At 35.4% G+C, this 20,989-nt stretch overlaps 1 protein-coding gene across 7 annotated transcripts in view; it reads right to left on the bottom strand.

The window, feature by feature from the left end:
• The window catches only part of LOC104088809 (sugar transporter ERD6-like 8), a 99,728-nt gene extending 79,010 nt beyond the window's left edge, over window positions 1-20,718 (bottom strand). For 4 of the 7 annotated variants that reach the window (XM_070187380.1, XM_070187377.1, XM_070187379.1 and 1 more), the window contains exons 1-2: window positions 20,312-20,717; window positions 20,112-20,174 (exon numbers count right to left, since the gene is read on the bottom strand). In XM_070187380.1, the coding sequence (XP_070043481.1) occupies window positions 20,112-20,174; window positions 20,312-20,467 (219 nt within the window). In that variant the 5' untranslated portion in view covers window positions 20,468-20,717. Of the gene's footprint in view, window positions 1-20,111; window positions 20,175-20,311 lie in introns of all 7 variants that reach the window. The other 3 variants (XM_070187381.1, XM_070187382.1, XM_070187376.1) reach the window with 2 other exon arrangements.
• Between the last annotated feature and the right edge of the window lie 271 nt (window positions 20,719-20,989).

Genomic DNA, 20,989 nt, shown 5'->3' with positions numbered 1-20,989 from the left:
CAGCCATAATTAACAGGATTCATGATCTAGATTATCCTTTAATTATTGCTAGTCGCTACTTAGTAATTAGTCTCCAATAATAACAATCAACCTTTGCTCTATTTTGATTTTAGGTTAATATAGCAAAAATTGTGATTGTGATTCTTGCTTTCTATGGTTTGATGCTTAAGAGTACTTTCAATAGTTATAATTTAACTAGCCTCATTTCCTAATGGATCAAATTTAGATTCTATACGGTATAATAGTGGGACAAATTTAGCGGAGGTCATGCATTATTCGTTAATCCGTTGTATGACCACTTGAGAATCTTATTCTTGTTAGTTTAATATTATAAGCATACTTTACATACTAGTTTAACATTATAGCCTCATAAATATTGTTTTAATGGTTGAACTACTTTAGTCATACACTGTGATTATGCACACTAATTTGCATATGTATTTCTCATTGCCCGTATAAAATGGTATTGGAGATACATTGATTTGTCTCTGGACTATTGAGGGTATGTTAATTCATATTTGGTTGTCTGTTGCAAGTATGTGGATTCATATCCGATTTGAGGTATCAATTAAGGCATGTAGACTCATGTCTTGTCACGTATGGATATAGATCTGTCCATCATAAGTCATTATTACCTAATTACCGGAGGCAGCCTGTGTGTAGGTTTGATATATGATACCATCAATTTATGAGTAAATATTGAATCTTTACTATATTTATTGATTCTTGATATATGTTTCATGTATTCCTATTAATGATGTACTTATGCATATTTTATTTATGCATTGTCTATGCCCATTGACTAAGTTAACTCATAAGGATGTACAGTCTAGATGGTCTAATGAGTGAAAGGAAAGCTTTCAGAAGCTCAAGACTGCATTGATTGTCACACCAATTTTGACTCTACCAACGGGTTCTAGAGTAACACAGTGTATTTAAAAGCTACTCGTATTGGGCTTCGGTGTCTGTTGATGCATGATAGTAGGGAGATTGTGTATGCTTCATGAAAGTTGAAAAATTACAAGAAGAATTATCCTACGTGCGATAAGGAGTGGATCGACGATTGTATTTGCACTTAAGATTTAGAGGCCTTGAGACATTACATATTGTTTGAGCTGCTCAAATATTATGACATCACTAAAATTTATCATTCGGGAAAGGCTAATACTATAGCGGATGCTTTAAGTGGGAAGTTTGAGAGTACATGCAGCTTGATATAATGACTCAACCAATTGTTTTGAGTTCTAGTATCATATTCTGTGATTTGAGACCTTGAAGTAGGTTTATAAGATATTTTATGACTTGCGAGTATGGATGATTTGAATTCCAAAGGTTTCGGGAAGGATTTGGAATACTACCTTACTATTTGATTATGGTTAAAGATTAAATTAGCAACCTTACCCTTAAGTTTAATATATGCGCTTGAATTCATGGTTTGAAACTTCAAGCAAGTCTATATGATATTTTTAGACTTCTACGTATGTTTGGATTAGGATTCAAGGGGCTCGAGAGTATTTTAGCAATATTATATGGAAGTTGAAACTTTAAGGATTCTTAAGTTTGACTTGAGTTGTCATTTTGGATTGTACCACTTCACTTCATGTTTTGAGCCTTTGGATAAGTTTGTAATTCGAGAGAGGTTCTTGCATGAAAACTAACAAAAAACTTGCACCAGATGTGCTGGTCAATGGTGCTCACATCGAGCATGCAATACATTCGCCTTCAAACCTATAATTTTGCACTTTCTATAAATAATCCCATTTCATACCTTAATTTTATTTTATCATTTTGAGAGTTAGCGAGTTTGGGTTGAGGTAATTTTTAAAGCGATTTTCACCGAAGAATATAGGGTAAGTGATACCCACTCATATCTATGATGATAATAATAATATGAATATATCTTCGAATTTGCCTTAGAATCATGGAAACAAAAGGTGTAAAAGAGGGTTTTTGACTTGAAGAAAAATATTACTTTTGATAATTTGAATATTAATTTTGACACAGATTGAGAATCTAATTACTTGTTTAGTCTTGTGAGATTGTGGGTCAACGAGATTTGACTCTTGTTTCAAGATTTGACCATGTGGGGGGTGGGTTGACTTTTGTCATACGTCTATCCTTTGCAACAGAATTGAGTCCTATGACTCGGATTGACTTCATGGAGAATTCTTTTAGTTACAGGCTCTTTTGATCGATTTGGAGCAAGAAAAGTCAAATTTTAAAAAATAAAGGTAGTCTACAGACGAGGTAAGTTGAAACTCTGACTTCAATGAGGAAATTTTTTCCAACTTATCTTGGTTACATTTTGCTATGCTATTTGGGGGTAACATATATACAAGGCGACGAGAGTATATGTGGATGTCATGTGATTCCATGCTTGGTGTAATGATCCGGTCCCGTTCTCCCATTTATTGCTTATTCTGTGACTTGCCGGGGTGGTTGATTTGGTTCTGGGGATGTTTTAGAATGAGTTGGAACACTTAGTCCCAAGGTTGGAAGTCTAAGTTGGAAGAGTTGACAGGATATTAATTTATATGTAAATGAATCTGGAGTAGAGTTTTGAGGGTTTCAATAGCTTCGTATGGTGATTTTGGACTTAGGAGTGTGTCCAGATGTTGAGTTGGAGGTCCGTAGGTGATTATGGCTTGATTTGGTGAAAGTTGAAATTTGGAGAGTTGAGAAGTTTGACTGAGAGTTGACTTTGTTGTTACCGAACTTAGATTTTGCTTCCGGTAGTTGGAATAGGTCCGTTGTGTCGAGTATGAATTATGTGCAAAATTTGAGGTCAATCAGAATTGGGTTGATAGGTTTCAATATCGATTGTAGAAGTTTAAAATTCATTAGTTTCATTAGGCTTGAATTGGGTGCGATTCATGTTTTTGTTATTGTTTGATATGATTTGAGGCTTTGACTAAGTTTGTATCATATTTTAGAACTTGGTGGTATATTTGATTGAGGTCCCAGGGGCCTCGGGTGAATTTCAGATGGTTAACGGGTTGGAATTTAGACTTAGAAGATTGCTGAAGAGTTTCAGGTCTGGTGCGATCACACTTACGAAGTATTTGGTCGTAGGTGCGCGATCGCAAAAGCGTGTTTGGCATCGCAGGTGCGGATTTTTGTTGGGCTGAGGGGATGAGCAGGCGCGATCGCAAAATTTTTGTTGGCATCGCAGGTGCAGAAGCGGAGCCCAGGTCGCAGGTGCGACTCCGCAGAAGTGGAGCCCGGTCCTCCAAAGCAAAGGCATGGGCCTTCATGGAAACCGCATAAGCAGAGTCTTGGCCGCACCTGCGGAGCCGCAGAAGAGGTTAAGTGAACCGCAGGTGCGAGATGCCTGGCAGATTTATAAGATCGAGGGTTTGAGTTATTTTCTCATTTTTGGACTTTGCAAGCTCGGTTGGAGGCGTGTTTTGAGAGGGGTTCCACTAGAATTCAAGAGGTAAGCAACTTTTGGTCATTTTTATTTATTAATATTGAATATCCATTTAATTTTCCACCTAGATTATGTGTTTTTAAGGTGGAATTTGGTGAATTTTTTACTAGGGACTAGAGAGTAAGATTTGGGGATCTGAGTGACGATTTGATGTTGGAATTGGGTAATTTTGGTATGGTTTGGCTCGTTATTGAATGGGTATTTGGATTTTATTAATTTTGTTGAATTTCGAGACGTAGGTTTGTAGTTGACTTTTGGGTTGACTTTTTGACTTTTGTTAAAGAACCTAGCTTTATCATATGGACTTGATTCCTATAGCTTGTGTTGATTGTATTAAGTTGCTTATAGTAAGATTCGGGTCGTTCGGAGGGCGATTCGCGAGGCAAGGGCTTGTTGGAGTAGAGATTTGTGCGGTTTGAGGTAAGTAACACTTCTAAACTTGGTTCTGAGGGTATGAATCCCTAAAATATGTGTTATGTGATTAGTATTGAGGTGACACACATGCAAGGTGAAAGGCGTGTGGGCGTGCACCATAGTAATTATGACTCGGTTGATTCCGTAGAACTGTGTAGTCATCTAATCTTGTTATTATTCATGTATTCACAATGTGTTAGAGAAATTGAGATGTGATTCATGTTAGCAATCATGTTTAGGCTATATGCTGGTACTGTTGGGACCCACATAGGTCGTTTTGTTGTTGAACTATTTGCTTAATTTACAATTATGTACTCAGTCACATCTATCATTTGCATATCATATCTCAGTCTCCATTACCATTTATTGTTATATCATATTATCATTGTTGGGCTGATTGTCATGAGATTTGTGAGCCCGAGAGACTTGAGAGATTGATGACTGAGTGAGGTCGAGGGCCTAATTTTGATTGATATTATAGAACGGGCTGCACACCGCAGCATGCTTTATTGATTGATGCCATGATTAGCTTATTATAGCGCTTGGGCAGGATCTGCCCCTCCGGAGTCTGACATACCAATAGTGAGCGCATGTACCTACCGAGTGTGAGTGCCGAGTGATTGGGAGTGCTGAGTGACCGAGAGTGCTGAGTGATTGGGAGTAGTACTGAGTGATTGAGCGTGTTGTGAGGTTTAATACTCTGAGAGTATGTATATGTCTTTATCACTGTGTTGCATTACAGTTGACATGCATACATTGACATGTAGATATCGAGATGTGGCACACCTCATATTAGTAATACTTGGCATATTTTATCCGTGTTGAGTTCAAACTGTTAAATACTTGAAAGCATGTCTACATTTTTTAACTGTCTACAAACTGATAATGAGGCTTTTCTCTGGGTTATTATTGTCATTTTCCTGTCATATCTACGTTGTTACTATCTAGATTTGGAATGTACCTTTCTGAGCTCGTCACTTCTTTCATCCCTATGTTAGTCTTGTTACTTATTAAGTACATAGGGTTAATTGTACTCATACTACATTGTGCACTTCGTGTGCAGATCCAGGTACTTTTGGGCACCACAATCGCTAGATTTGGAGCTTCATCAATTTGGAGACTATTGAGGTAGCTGCCTTGGCGTCCGCAGACCTCGACTCTCCTTCTTTTCAGTTCATTAGCATTGTTATATCTTTCTAAACAACTGTTTTAGCAGTTAGACTGTATTGTAATTTAGATGCTCATGGGCGTTGTGAAATATTCATGATATAATCCTTTAACAATTCGATTTATGACCTGGGCTCAATTCTTTCTTTTAACTTATACCGGAATCTTCCACGGCTGTATGTGCTGCATGTATAAAACTCCAACTCTTAAGTGCGTCCATAACGTAACTAACTTCGGATCATTGATTGAATAATTCCTTTCGTTCCTTCTCAACTTTCTTTAAACGTAGGCTTTTACATTTCCTGGTCTTTCTTCCCCCTTTCGTGTGCATACTTAGCTTATCTTAGTGCCCACGCATATTGGAATTCCATACAACTGATATGATCTTGGATATCACTTTTGATTTTACTTCCCGTTCATTAGCCACGGTAGGTGCCATTTTCTTATGGAGTGCATACAATGTTGTTGTGAGACTGTTGTTATAAGACCATTCCCTCCTTAGGTCACTGAGCTTAGGTTGAAACCTTCTTCCTTACTTCCTCAACTAGTCTTTCATTGTAGTATTTAGGGAGTACCCTCTGACTCTTGTAAAGCTGTGAGCTTATTACATCGTATACCTGATAGAATATTTGATGTTCGTACTCACATATAATTATCCTTAGTTACTTTCCTCCACGCTCATGTGCTCGTACGGTATCTTCTGAACTGAAGTTTTGATTGTTTTCCTAGTGGGACTCTCTTTTATTTCCATAACACTCATACGGTATCTTTAACTACCCCAAATCTTATCTGAATATTTCTCAAGGTCACGATGTCATATCTGCGAGACTGAATTCCCCATGTTGGGGTTTAATCTGTTTATCTTGCACGATCTATTGATTTGTCTGTATCCTATTATCTAGCCATAACTAGGCTCTTCCTGAATCAACTACTAACTAATCGTTGGCCCATTCTCATATCAATATTCCGCGTAATCTTTCTTGGGTTATTTCTGTTGCATTAACATACGTCTCGCACTGGCTCCTTATTTATCAATAACATCTCGGGAAGAAACCCTTACTTCCTCTCCTTGACGTCGTGCTTGCATAATATTCTAGAATCGTAGCATATTTGTAGGATTGGGTAAGTGCAAGTTCACTCCTTTTTCATTTTTATCGCATTCTTCCTTTACCATTCCATAATTACTAGAACCACTTAATTCTGACTTAATGCCACATCACTCCATATTCCCCCCTTTAGGGGAGCACTAAGAGTTGAAGCCATGACGATCTACTTATAGATGTTTTACCTTTTCCTCTTTGGCATTTTTTCACATCATCGATGACCCTTACTTGCATTGCGGTAATCCTTCTGTACCAAGGATAACAAAATTCCTTGCTCACGAGGGAGGCACCTAGTATAACTGGCACATACAGTCCCTTAAGCTTAACTTTGCTCACATTGCTTGCTTTAGGGAAGCGTCTTCCTGAACAACCATTCTCTGAATTTCTCATGAATCTTCTTTTGTTGTCCATTCTATTATCGTAGGAACGAAATCTGAAACTCTCATGATGCCGACTATTATCCAATCACTCAGTCCCTAATTCATGTTTAGTCTATCTTGTTCACGAGCCCATACTGATTCCTATTATTCTCGGGTCTAACTTTTCCTTCTGGTAGTTGCGTTGGAGTCACGAACTTATATCTCGAAGTGAGGATATGACTTTATGGCTAAACTCTTTTGTTGTCTTAAGGCCTGTCACCTATCGTCTCTTCCTTCACTTGACTATAGATTCTGTAATACTGTCATCTTTTGATCTACCGTTGTCATCCATGTATCATATCTTACTCTTAATGCTTCATTAGCTCTCTTCTTATTTCCTGCTAACATTTCTGTCTATCACTTTATTCTGAAAACTTCAACAAGATATTCTTTTGCTGTTAGCTCCCCTTTGCTCCCTCCACTAGCCCTTCGGGTTGCCTAGCATTATCTCTATACTAGGGACGGGAGCCATACTAAGATAATATTTATTCCTTCCAGGATTTCAGTGCCTGTCCTTGGACATTCTAGTATTCATATCTAGCTATACTATCCTAGAGTGCACCATCTGGGTATCTCACAAGGAGACCTGTTAGCACATTTGCAATATCCTTCAGAAATGTCAACTAACGCAAACAATCAATTCACCATTTTGGGTTACTCTAATCCCAGCCGGATTCTGATATCCCGTCCTTTTCTTAATCTACACATGTTAGCCCCCAATAAGGTATAACTAAGATGGGTGTGGCCAATTACACATACCTCTGTTACTGTTGAGGGTAACTCACAATGCTTATATTTTTCTGCCGGAACTGTAATATTGATAATCTTCCTTAACTGGGTGCCTCGTACCCTTCTTCATCTTACTTCTTTTACTTGCTGAAACTTGTGTCTCCTTCCTTATTCCTTTTTACCGTGAGAGCGGATTGGCATTCTTGCCTTAAGGATCCTTATCAAGAAGCTTACACATCTTAGTATACACATGATTTGCTGAATACCTCATATTTATCCATCATAAGCATGATGCAAAAATCGAGTTCCTCTGACTCAACTCTTCCACAGCTATATCTCTTACCATCATAGGCATCGTCGTATTATGAATAAGATAGAGTTAGAAAATTGAGTTCTTACAATTGAGCTCTATGACACGATCTAGAGTAAGAAGAAAGAGTGACAGTCCTAAATGCCTTGTAGCCTCCTGCTTATAAGTGTGGTGCACAACACACCCATAAACAAGACTCACGGCTTGTAGACTCCCTAGGATAGAACTGCTCTGATACCACTTTTGTCACGACCCAAACCCATGGGCCGCGACGGGCACTCGGTACCTTACTCAACCGAGTACTAACGTAACGTATCTTTCTTATTACATCATCATATATACGTGACATACGGGCCTAATAGGCCAACATCATCATTTATAAACTCAAAACATAGGCCGACAAGGACGTACAATCTTTCACGTACACGACATATTTCTACAAGCCTCTAAGAGTACATAATTTTCATAAAGGTTGGGACAGAGCCCCGCCATACCAAACCATACACATCTTAATCATACTGACAAAACAAGCAACTCCGGAGCAAATGGAGTGCACTAATATCTTCTGCTGAGCTGATCGCCTACTTGGAGGACTCTCGACCTGTCTATCGAGACCTGTGGGCATGAAATACAGCGTCCCCAGGCAAAAGCGACGTCAATACAAATAATGTACCGAGTATGTAAGGAATAAAAGTCAGTAAATAATAGACATGAGAGAAAAATAGAGTAAAAGACTCGACATGTACGTGTGTATAGCTCTGTGACTCATTTCATTTTTATAATGTCATGCATATGCATATAAATATCATACCATGTATAGGTATATGCGTTCATAGCTTCATCAAGCCTTTGAGGGTATCCCATCATATCATTTCAGCCATTGTAGGCAAATCATCAATGTATACCAACTGATCAGGTGGTGGTGCATGTATAACGCCATAACCTTTTCCCATATTCCATATACATATAATTTACATATATACGCGTATATAACGCCATCTGGTCATGGGCCAATGTATATGTATAAATGCATGAAATGCATAAGAAATACGTTAATAATATTTTCTCGGAATGTCATAAAAATAATATGCCTTAAGAAATACGTTAATAAGATTTTCTCGGAATGTCATAAAAATAATATGCATGTCGGATAAAGTTTATCAAATACGTATTTTTCTGAGACCCATGAACAGAAGATATAATAATAATTCACATGGGGAATCAAGAATATAGACACCCCTAATATTTCTATGAATAGAGTCAATTATGGAAATTGTGCATTTGCTCATTTCGTTCGTGTCGTATAGATCATGCCAAAAGGAAAGAAGAGATAGCCTTAACATAACTGGAGTAGGGAAAAATCCGTATGATATTCTTAGAAAGGGTTGCACCGTACTCTTTTAGAATCGCAAAATTTTACGTTGCTACGGTGCTTAAGAAATCTCGTTGGAATTGTTTTGTTTCAAGATTAATGTCCGTTCTTGTTGGAGTGAGATTAACTTTCATTCTTGCAAATGATTGAGCTTATGAAGAAATCTATAAACTTACCTTGATTATTTAAAGGCTAATGAAGCCCAAGATGCCAAACTTTTAATATACCCATGTAAGTGTCCTGTGTATGATATTTAAGATAGCCACCTTCCATTTTAAGTTGTGAGTCACTTGGTTTGCATGGGGGCTGCCACCTTATTCTCTTTAATGCTTATCCAATATATCCCCAATTAATTAGGTAATATTCCATTACCCAATAATTAATCAATTACCCACATAATTAAGAATTATCTCAACTTACTTAAAATACTACTCACTTTTAACATATCTTATACACCTTATTATCATATCCATGTGGTACCTTGTATGGTACTAGTCCATAAATACCGAGTATTTTAGCTCCGGCCGAATTTTACCTTAACATGTCAAACTTGACGAAACTCATTTTCTTTCACTCGATTACCTTCTCACCTTTACGGATTTACTTATCACTGGTTTGAAGTAGCATAATACTTATAATCCCAAAATAATCTCATTCCCGAACTTACGTCGATTACCTTACGACGAAACTTTAACGTACAAAAATGCGGGATATAACATCTCATTCCCGAGCTTTTATCAATTTACTTATAGCGTACTTTCACGTACGAATATATGGAGTATAACAATTTAAACTTAAAAGATTGCTGAAGAGTTTCAGGTCTGGGGCGATCGCACCTGCGAAGGATTTGGTCGCAGGTGCGCGATCGCAGAAGCGTGTTTGGCATCACAGGTGCGGATTTTTGTTGGGCTGAGGGGATGCGCAGGTGTGAGGTCTTAGCTGCATTTGCGAGATCGCATCCGCGGGATGTGGAGCGCATGTGCGAAGTGGCGAGGGGGAGGAGTTTCCGCAGAAGCGCAGCCCAGGTCACAGGTGCGACTCCGTAGAAGCGGTTAAGTGAACCGCATGTGCGAGATGCCTGGAAAATTCATAAGGTCGACGGTTTGAGTTATTTTCTCATTTTTGGACTTTGCGAGCTCGGTTGGAGGCAATGTTTGAGAGAGGTTCCGCTAGAATTCAAGAGCTCTAACCAACTTTTGGTCGTTTTTATCTATTAATATTGAATTTTCCACCTCGATTATGTGTTTTTAAGGTGGAATTTGGGGAATTTTGGACTAGGGATTGCATAGTAAGATTTGGGGATCTGAGTGATGATTTGATGTCAGAATTGGGTAATTTTGGTATGGTTGGACTCGTTATTGAATGGGTGTTCGGATTTTATAAATTTTGTTGGATTCTGAGTAATTGTAACTCGGTTGATTTCGTGGAACTGTGTAGTCATCTAATCTTGTTGTTATTTATGTATTCTCAATATGTTAGAAAAATTGAGCCGTGATTTATGGTAGCAATCATGTTTAGGCAATATGTTGGTACTCTTGAGACCCACAAAGGTCGTTTTGTTGTTGAACTATTTACTTAATTTGCAATTATGTACTCGGTCACATCTACCATTTGCATATCATATCTCAGTCTTCATTGTCATTTATTGTTATATCATATTATCATTGTTGGGCTGATTGTCATGAGATTTGTGAGCCCGAGAGACTAGAGAGATTGATGATTGAGTTAAGCCGAGTGCCTGATTTGTGAGTGATATTTATGGGATCGGGCTGCATGCTGCAACATGCTTTATTAATTTGTGCCATGATTGGCTTATATGAGCGTTTGGGCAGGATCCGTCTCTCCAGAGTCTGACATACCAGCAGTGAGCACATATACCTACCGAGTGTGAGTGACGAGTGATTGGGAGTACTGAGTGACTAAGAGTGCTAAGTGATTGGGAGTACTGAGTGATTGAGCGTGATGTGAGGTTGAATACTCTGAGAGTATGTATATGACTTTATCACTGTGTTGCATTACAATTGACATGCATATATTGACATGTAGATATCGAGATGTGGCATACCTCATATTAGTCATACTTGACATATTTTATCCGTGTTGAGTTCGAACTGTTAAATACTTGAAAGCATGTCTACATTTCTGAACTGTCTACAAACTGATTCTGAGGTTTTTCACTGGGTTATTATTGTTATTTTCCTGTCATATCTGAGTTTTTATTATCTGGATTTGGATTGTACCTTTCTGAGCTCGTCACTGCTTTCAACCCAAGGTTAGTCTTGTTACTTATTGAGTACATTGGGTCAGTTATACTCATATTACACTCTGCACTTCGTGTACAAATCCAGGTATCTTTGGGCACGACGATTGCTAGATTTGGAGCTTCATCCGTTTGGAGACTATTGAGGTAGCTGCCTTGGCGTCCGTAGACCTCGATTCTCCTTCTTTTCAGTTCATTAGCACTGTTCTATCTTTCTAGACAGTTGTTTTAGCAGTTAGACTGTATTGTCATTTAGATGCTCATGTACTCAATGACACCCGGATTTTGGAAATGTTGTATTTGAGTCGCAGTATTTCTTATCGACTATTTATGAGAGTTATTACTGTTAAACCTGTTTTATCTTATTTTTAATTTAAAAATATGTGGTTATTTGTGGTTGTCGGTACCTAGTACTATGATAGGCGCCATCACGACATATTGAGTTTTTGATCGTGACACTTGGGTAGAAGTATAATCTTCATATGCTTTACTTGTGGTATGACTATTTGTGCATCTTTACATACTTGTATCATGTTATATGCATCTTTCCTATGTTAGTTTAACATGATAGGATATTAATATCATGACTAGTTATTGTATGACTACATGAGCATCTTATTCATACTAGTATAATATTATGAGCATCATTCATATACTAGTTTAATTTATGGATTTTATGTACCTGTTTTACATGATAGAATTGCTTAGTCATATACTAATTCTTATATGTACCTTGTTAGCAGTTAATGATTTTGAGCATAAAGGTAGAACCTTTAAATCTGTGCTAAATGATCCTTTATGAATATTCATGCATTTTTACATGTTTTATTCATGAATATCGTATATATATGCTTTTGATGCATTCTTAGACATCCATAGGACTAGCTTGAGAAGTATCAGTTTGATTTAAAGGTTGGGTCATTATCATACATCTCAGATACTAGGCTCTTGGTGATGCATTTCATATAAATTCTACTTGATGCATATCTTTATATATGCTATTTGAATGCATTGATATGCATGGGAATTGCTTAATTGAGATAGGATGCATCACTTCATATCCTCTATTTGTCCATATCATTATACATTTTGATTGTGATTATCTTGTTATGCTTCTTCTATACACTCCCTCTTTTGTTGTGATGTATATGAATTGCACATATTTATTAAAATGAGTACATTTTTGATAAACCCTCGCCACTACTTCATTGGGAGAAAAGTTAGAGATACTTAAAATATTGGGATCGGTTTACTCATACTACACTTTTACACCCTGTGTGAAGATATTGAAGCTGAGTTGTTATGGAGTTCGAGAGCGGACATTGAAGATATATCAATATTCTAGTTAGTAGCTGTCATTTGTTCATGGTAGTCTAGAATCTTATATTTCTGTTTATATATGTTCAGATAGATCATGAATTTTTTTTATATCAATATTGTAAATCTACTCTTAGTTTCTCATAACTTGTGATATCTACTCTTAGTGTGTATTTAATTTTTGCATTTTTCCTTTATCATTTATATGATATCTTCTATTCTGGTTATGTCTGAGCAGGTTGATTCGTCTAGAGAACTGAGTTAGGTGTCATAATGACTTGGTGGAATTTGGGTCGTGACACTAGTCTTATCTTTCAGCTGAGGAGCGGTCTCTAGCCATGGATGGTTAGGCCATAGCTAATAAATTTTTGAGAATGTTTCCGAGCCTAACAAAGTTCTTGCTTGTATTATTTTCCAATTGTATTTAGTAGATCACATTAAAGCTTATCAATACAAGAACACTCATTTTCTTTCACTTAGAGACACGGTGCAATGAGGCGGTGCTACTACTATTATCATTGGTGAAGACGGGGTAATACGACTCAAAGGAAAATTTATGTGCTTACTAGTGACGTAGGATATAGAAGGAAATTGTTGGCTATGTTTTCACAATGTTTGAATTGCCAAGTATGAGCATAAAAAATCTAGAGGTTTGACTCAGAATATGAATATCCCCGAGTAGAAGTCGAAGCGTATTACTATGGACTATGTGGTATGATTGCCACATACCTTGAGAAAGTTTAACTCAATCTGGGTCATTATTGATATGTTGACTAAGTTCGCGCACTTCCTACCGATTTAGACTACCTACTCTTTTATGAAGCTTGTACATATTTACATCCAAAAGATAGTAAAGCTGTACATGGTGCCTATTTTTATCATTTCTGATTGAGAGACACAGTTCACAACTTGTTTTTAGTTGTCTATGTAGTGAGATTTAGGTGCATAGGTTATGCTTGCACTACTTTTCATCCACAGACTAATTGTCAGTTAGAGCACACTATTCAGTTCTTTGAGGACATATTGAGAGTATATGACATTGACTTTGGAGGTCATTGGGATGAGTTTTTTCTGGAGCAGAGTTTGCCTAAAATAATACTTACTAGTCTCAGTATTTAGATGACGCCATATGGGTCTTTATATGGTAGGTGGTATCGTTCTCCCATTGTATAGTTTGAGCTCGATGAGGCCAAACTTTTGGGTATAAATTTGGTACATCAAGCCTTGGAAATGGTCAAGGTGATATAGGAGTGGCTTCACACAGCTCATAGTTGCCAAAAGAGTTATGCGGATGGAAAGGTTCATGACTTAGAGTACATAGAGGGTGAAAAAGTACTTCTGAAGGTTTTCCGGTGTGATGCATTTTGGCAAGAAGGTCAAATTAAGTCTGGAATTCATTGGTCGTTCGACATTTTGCACCAAATCATGGATGTAGGTTATAGACTTGCTTTGTCATTGGGGGTACATCCGCTATTTTATTTATCCATGCTTTCTTGATGTAATTAGGACAAGTCATACATCTTTAAGTCTCACACGATATAGTTAAACAAAAACTTGACTTGAGGGGAGAAGCTATTGGCTATTATTGATAGGCAGATTTGAGAGCTAAAATAAAAAAAGATCGCCTCGGTAAAAGTGCTTTAGAAAAATAATGGGACTAGGTGGCTACTTGGAAGATTAAGAGTGACATGCGTGATAGATAACTGCACTTGTTTGACAATCCATGTATATTTCTAAACTCGTTCAAGGATAAATATTTTTAAGAGGGGGAGAATATAATAACTCACCTCTTATTTTGAGCTTTAGTGTCCTATTTCATGTTTTGAGACTTCTCATAGGTTCATATAATATTTTGGAATTATTGGTAGGTTTGGTTTGGCAATTGAGGGACTCTGGGGCATTTCGGTAAATTCAAAATTATGTTGGCAGTTGAATATTTTTCTAATTTATTTGTACACCGCGATTGCAAATCTAGGATCGCGATCACAAATGGGTGTTGGTCAAGGCTTCTCCGCACTCATGGAGGTGGGCTCACGATCGAGTAGGGTTAAAGAGAGGTCAGAGGTATAGGTCATTTAATCTCCACGAATGTGAAGGACTTATACGCCATGATTACGCAATTCTAGGAGCGGCTAAATCACAATCTCGAGGCTAGTTCCGTCATTACATAGAAGGCCCACTTGGCGTATAAAATGTTGAGTTTCAGGATTTATTTTGTTCCACTGCCATTTTGGGACATTTTGAGCTCAGCTTTGAACAATTTATAGCAAGGTTTTCACCTACACATTAGTTGTAATTGTTCTAAAAATCGATTTGAGTTTATATTCTAATTCTCCAATCATTTTTTAACTAAAATATGAAATTTGAAAGTGGACTTAGGGAATTTTTGGACTATGACCTAGAACCACCTAAATTGAGATTTAAACATTTAAATAGGCCTAGCAGAAATCTAAGCATAGATTTAAACTCGTGAGGTTCTGGATAATCCGAATTTGACATTTATTTCGGGGTTTAACTATGTGAGCTTAGAGTTGACTTTGACCTTGGCCGATTTTTCAAATTATGAAATTTAGTTTAATCATGTTGAGTAATCTTTTGAGTAGATTAGAATCATTTGGTGGATTTGGGCAAGGAAAGGGCATTCTTGAAGGCTAGAGCTTACTTGGTCGAGGTAAGTTAAGGCTTTGACCTCTATAATTCTTTTTAATTGATATTTTTTTCACATATACTATGTATATGGGGTACCATATATAAGACGACAAGTATATATACGGATACCGAAGTTATATGTTAGGGATATCATATTATATCTTGTATGCATTATCTGTTAAACTTGTTATATGACTAGTTGAGCATCTTATTCTTGTTAGTATAATAGACATTCTTCACATTCTAGTTTAATATTATAGCCTCCATACAGAGGCAGAGCCAGAATTTTAAGTGTATGGGTTCAGAATTTTAAGACATGACCGTGACCTCAAGTTAATATACACAATTATAACACTAAGAAACGAGTACTAATATTTAATATATATTTAAAAAGTAACGACCAGTTAACACAATATATGACTATAAATATTATCGTTATAATTGCACTTGACGACTTGTCATGTTTTGAAAAATAAAAAATGATACATCAGTAGGTAGGTCTTTAAGTTTCAACATTTTCTTCTTTGTATAAAAAAAAATAAACAATCATTCAAAATATTATCATCAATGCAAAACTTCATAAAAGCAAAAGTTCTTTTTACCATTGCAGTAGCCAAAGAAAATATCAAATTTAAGCAAATAAACAAGTCTCCATATCTCGTGAATATTTGTTCTAAAAGTTCATTGAATAATGAATACTAGATGCATAGAAAAGCTTTTCTACTTTCCTTTTTTTCTTTTTGCTAATATATGAAGATTATCATATGATGCAAAGTTTCCTCACCAGCTTAATGCCCAAATCCTTTTCTAGCCTGAACAAATATTGATATGAAAAATAATTTTTTTTATTTTTAAAAAATTATTTTGTAGTCAACCATTACAAATTGAATATCTCACTTTAATTTGATTTTGCACAATAAAATAAATAAAAATAAAAGAGGTGAAGAATTTAAATCGCTTAGTGTTTGTTAATAAAACTTTTGAAGCCATATATAAATATTATAAAAATTTATAAGAAATGGAAATGAACAAAATATATGGTCCACCCTCCAATTAATACACAAATCATATTCACGTGGCAAAACTGAGAAAAATTAAGAGATCGGTCTAAGATTTTAGGGGATGCTGACAAATACAAATATAAAAAGTCGAAATGAAAAATTCAGCCTTTGGAATCAAAAATTTTAAAATCAAGTAACATTTACTTAAAAAATCAAAAGATAAAAGAAAGGCAAACAAATAAAAGAAGATGGAATAGCATGTATGGACTTTGAAAAAAAATATGACTAGTTGGTACTTTTGATTTTGATTTTAAGTAATGATAAAAACTTTAAAAACCTTAACTCTTTCCCTCGCTTTTCTTTTGATTTTGATTGGGGAATAACTCTATCAAAGAAGTGAAAGACGGGTTGTTTTTGGAGCTTTTGTCTTTTTCTTTTTTACCTTAGTAATAAGTTTGTGGGTTTTTTCAAAAAAAAAAAAGAAGAGGAAACGTAGTTAAAATGAGTTAAAATTGCTCTGCTACTCGGCAGTATCGAAAAAAAAACGTGGTCCGTATGAGTTGCCTCCGAACGCAGAACTCTTACCCCTGAATCCAAAGCCTTTTTGTTACTTGGTTCGTTGTTGTATATTTATATCCTTTCAATAAATTTTTCAATGCAAATACAGGGTTCGAGAAAAAGATATTGGGTTCGCCCGAACCCACATTCACTATTGTAGCTCCGCCCCTGCCTCCATGGATACCGATTTCCACAATTGAACTATTTTAATCATACACTGTAATTCTCATTGCTTGTATGAGATGATATTAGAGATATGTGAACACATATCTGGGTTGTTAAGGATATGTGAGATCATATCTGGTTAGCCATTGGGGGTATGTGGATTCATATTTGATTTATGTATCAGTTGGGGCTTGTGGACTAACATTCCCGTTGCGTATTGATCTAGACCTATCCCTCACGAGTCACTGTTACCCGATTACCACGGGTACTGTATGCCCAAGTTTGATACGTAATACCGTTGTTTTTTATGTCACGGTTGAATTTTTATACTGTTCAATGATTCTTTATAATGTTTCATGCATTTCTACTAATGCTATACTTGTGCATATTTTACATATGCGTTGTTTATGCATTTAGACTGTTAGTAATGTTAATATTAACTACACAAGTTTATGAAAGTAAGTATTTTCGATACAATCACCTTATTGAGCACGGTCTATGATACTTATTGAGTACTTCCCCAACTCATGCTATACTTCTGCACTGTTTGTATATAAAGACCAGAGAGTGCTAGTGCTACTAGGGAGCGAGCTTTGGTAATTTCCAGTGGTGTGCTTCTTGCTTTCATTCACACTATCCTATTTATTTTGTTTATGTTAGAGAGTTTTGTGTATTTGAGGTAGTTGTACTTTCTTACTTTTAGCCATCATGGCTTGGATAAATTGGGTCCTGACATATGTTCGATCGGAAGAAGGCAAAGACTGGGAGGATTGGACAATTACATATTAACTTGTTGGTAGTCTCATATACTTAACATTGACCGAACAAGATATTGCCTTTCACATCTGAAGTACGCATTAGTAGGTTTATGCAGAAATCAAAGACGTTAAGAGTACTAATTAAGGTATGTGAAAGGAACCATTGACTAGGGAATTGTTTATTGTAAATGAAAATAATTGAATATTGTGAATTATGTTGGTAACTATGATATTCGAACATCACCACATGATATTAATATATCAGGGTACAACAAAATAGATTCAATTGTTTCACTTTAAATGATAAAAAAACACGAACAATGGCAGCAGAAGAACTCACGAGGGACTTGCATCGACCAATGGAGGATATTGTGGCTACATATATATGTTGGCCAAAAATCATGTCTTTCCCATCGGGATTACTTTTTTCGAGAAAAGTTCTTTATTGGTGAAGCCAATTAAAATGGACGAGCAAGTAACGATCATACTTACAAAGACAACATGAAATTTATCATATTACGAGAATATAATCTCTTGGATTGGTTGCGAGCATGAATAGAGTTGGTGATGAGGGGAGTGTTAAACTAAATCATCACCAACTTTACTTATTGTTCAAATAATTCTAGAGAAGTCAAAGAATAACTCCAGAATGAGAATTCTAGAGTAATATTGTAGAAAAATTTGGTAGCAATATTCCAGAAGAGAGTAGCAAATACCCTTTTATAGAGGAGATCATTTGAGTTGTGAGACCAAGCAAAAAGAGAGTTGCTAGATGTGAGTGAAAGAAAACATTGAATGTAAAAGATTTGCAAGATGGAGGCTTAGTTTGCAAAGGTAAACTTTAAGATGCATATGAGCAAACCAATAACAGGTTATATCTGGAATATACGTCAAATATATAATAATGCAAAGTAAGTTTTATTCTTCGATTTATTTCCTGTTGCACCTTAGAATAATAAACAAGCCCTAAATGTAATGCATATATCCTTAGATGTTTGTAACTCCAATTAACCGGTAGTCCGTCTGAATGTAAAGCCATGACATGAGTAAACATTTCCAAGTTAACTTATAGATGGGAACAACCCGACCCGCTTATCATTTGTTTATTTACTAGTTTTAGGGTACGCGCTTTGCGTGTGTACCTCATCTCAATAGTATGTTTAAAATATTTATATAAATGTTATATTAAAATTATATTTGAGTTATAAAATAAAATTTTACATAATTCAAATAAGAAAAGAATTTATACGATATATTTAATATTAAAAATTTATATATAGTTCAAATAAGTAAGGATTTAATACACAAAATTTAATTAATTAAAAACTTTAAAATATTAGAAAAAAATTAAATGATGATTTTGGGAAAATGATGATATCGAGTATACAATTACTGATTCGCGTGCTATTTATAGTTCCATTTATTATTCTAATGAAGTTCAAAATTAAATGGTGACGATTTTGGACTTTCATTTTTAGTATCTACGTTATTGGAGTTATATTTTCTTATTTATTTTGGAATTAATTAATAGAATATACTTGATTTACATAAATTAAATAATAAGGATGTAATAATAATATCATTGTCTCCTCTAATGTTGGATACTATATCGTTTGAACTTGATGTGCAATAGTTAAGTGTGTTTTTATTAATGAATTATTTCTAGGATTTGATATTGAATTAAGAGACTTATAATAGCGGGTAATGGAAAAAATTTATTAGAATATGTTTATTTTTTTTTGTACATAAATGTTATGGAATGAGTGCTTCTTTTTAAGGTTAAAAGGTCGTTCAATTTTATATAAGGGTTTGATCAATCAATTTCGCGTGAATTTGAATAGATTCTTTCAATATATCTTTTAAAAAATATTATTAGTTATATGGCCTAATATTAAATCCTAAAATTATGGATATTTGTTACTTCATATGCTTTTATCACAATTTCTCCAGATTTATCAACTAACACAAATAACTTAATATAATAAAAACTACATTTAGTCATTCGTTGGAATAAATGGAGAAAGGTAAAACTTTGTTGGTGAATTTTGTATTTAGGTGAATTGCCACCCGATTTGGTAGGATTATTGGAAGCATACTTGGGTGTCGTAGGCTTTAAGATTTTTTCCATTCATATAGACGTTGAACTTTCTTTTTTGGGAATAAAAGTGGCAAATTTATAAATGATCTCAAACTCCTAAATATTACTCCGTAGTTTATTTATAAAAGGAGATTTAGTGCATTTTGGTATCATTTTAAATAAGGAATGATCAAATAATCAAAATTTTAGTTAATTTTAAAGTTCTACAAATTAGGAAAATAACTAATTTACTGGTTTATCCAATATGAAATATACTTTTCAAGGGTTAAAAAGGCGAATGATATTTCGTCAAGGGCCTTTGTGATTTTAATATAATATAGATAAGCGAGAAATCCATTAGCTAGCTAGGGAGATGGGAAACCTGAGAATACGAGAGGTTAAGTTCATCCATTATAGAAAACTGTGTTGGCGATGAATATCCAACCTGCAATAAGGCCAACATCACAAAGAAAAAATTATACAACAGAAAACTTAAGGAGATAATAAATAAAAAAGAGTACCACCGCAGGGAAACAAATAAAAAGAGTATACTATATGATTTAAAATTGTATCTGAACTTACACACGTTCCAAATGCATAGGAGCCACAAACAGCCACAGCAGTGCTCAAATAAACCATAACTAACTCCTCTTTATGAGCTGTTTGATCAGCATCATGTTTCACTATGAGAGGCTTCTCTGTATCTCCATTGCCATTTTCCTGATATTTAGAAGCCATTTTGTATTTGCTCAACTTTTCCCTTTTTGTTTTTGGGGTTTAATCGACCAGCTTATAAAATAATTTCTCTAATTTTTGCTACTTTTTCTACGCCCAAGAATGTGCCATACAATTTTCAAATATCATGAAGAAGAATAGAAAAATGATGATGTTAAAGCATGATGCAGCACATGGTCAGGAATCCAAATCTCTTTTCTTTTCTTTAACGAAGAAACTCAAAATCTATATATTGAGAGAGGGTTAGATGAAAATAAAATTAAATAGAGGTCTATAGAGTTCCAATTTAACAATGCCGAGTCACCAGCAAATTCTCAGCTCGTCCTCTCAAATCCGATTTAGCTGCATCAATTTATAGCCAATAGATTTTCTATTTACCCAAAGACTCATTCAATTTGCAAACTAATGATTCCAAGAATTTCGATAACATTTTATTGCTATCCAACTAGTGTTACAACCCGCGCGATGCGCGAAAAATTTGACAGAATATTAATCTTATAAAATTATGATCTAATATATCATATT

The sequence above is a fragment of the Nicotiana tomentosiformis genome, chromosome 10 (assembly GCF_000390325.3).
Source record: "Nicotiana tomentosiformis chromosome 10, ASM39032v3, whole genome shotgun sequence".
Lineage (NCBI taxonomy): Eukaryota > Viridiplantae > Streptophyta > Magnoliopsida > Solanales > Solanaceae > Nicotiana > Nicotiana tomentosiformis.
This window is presented reverse-complemented; position numbering and strand designations above follow the sequence as displayed.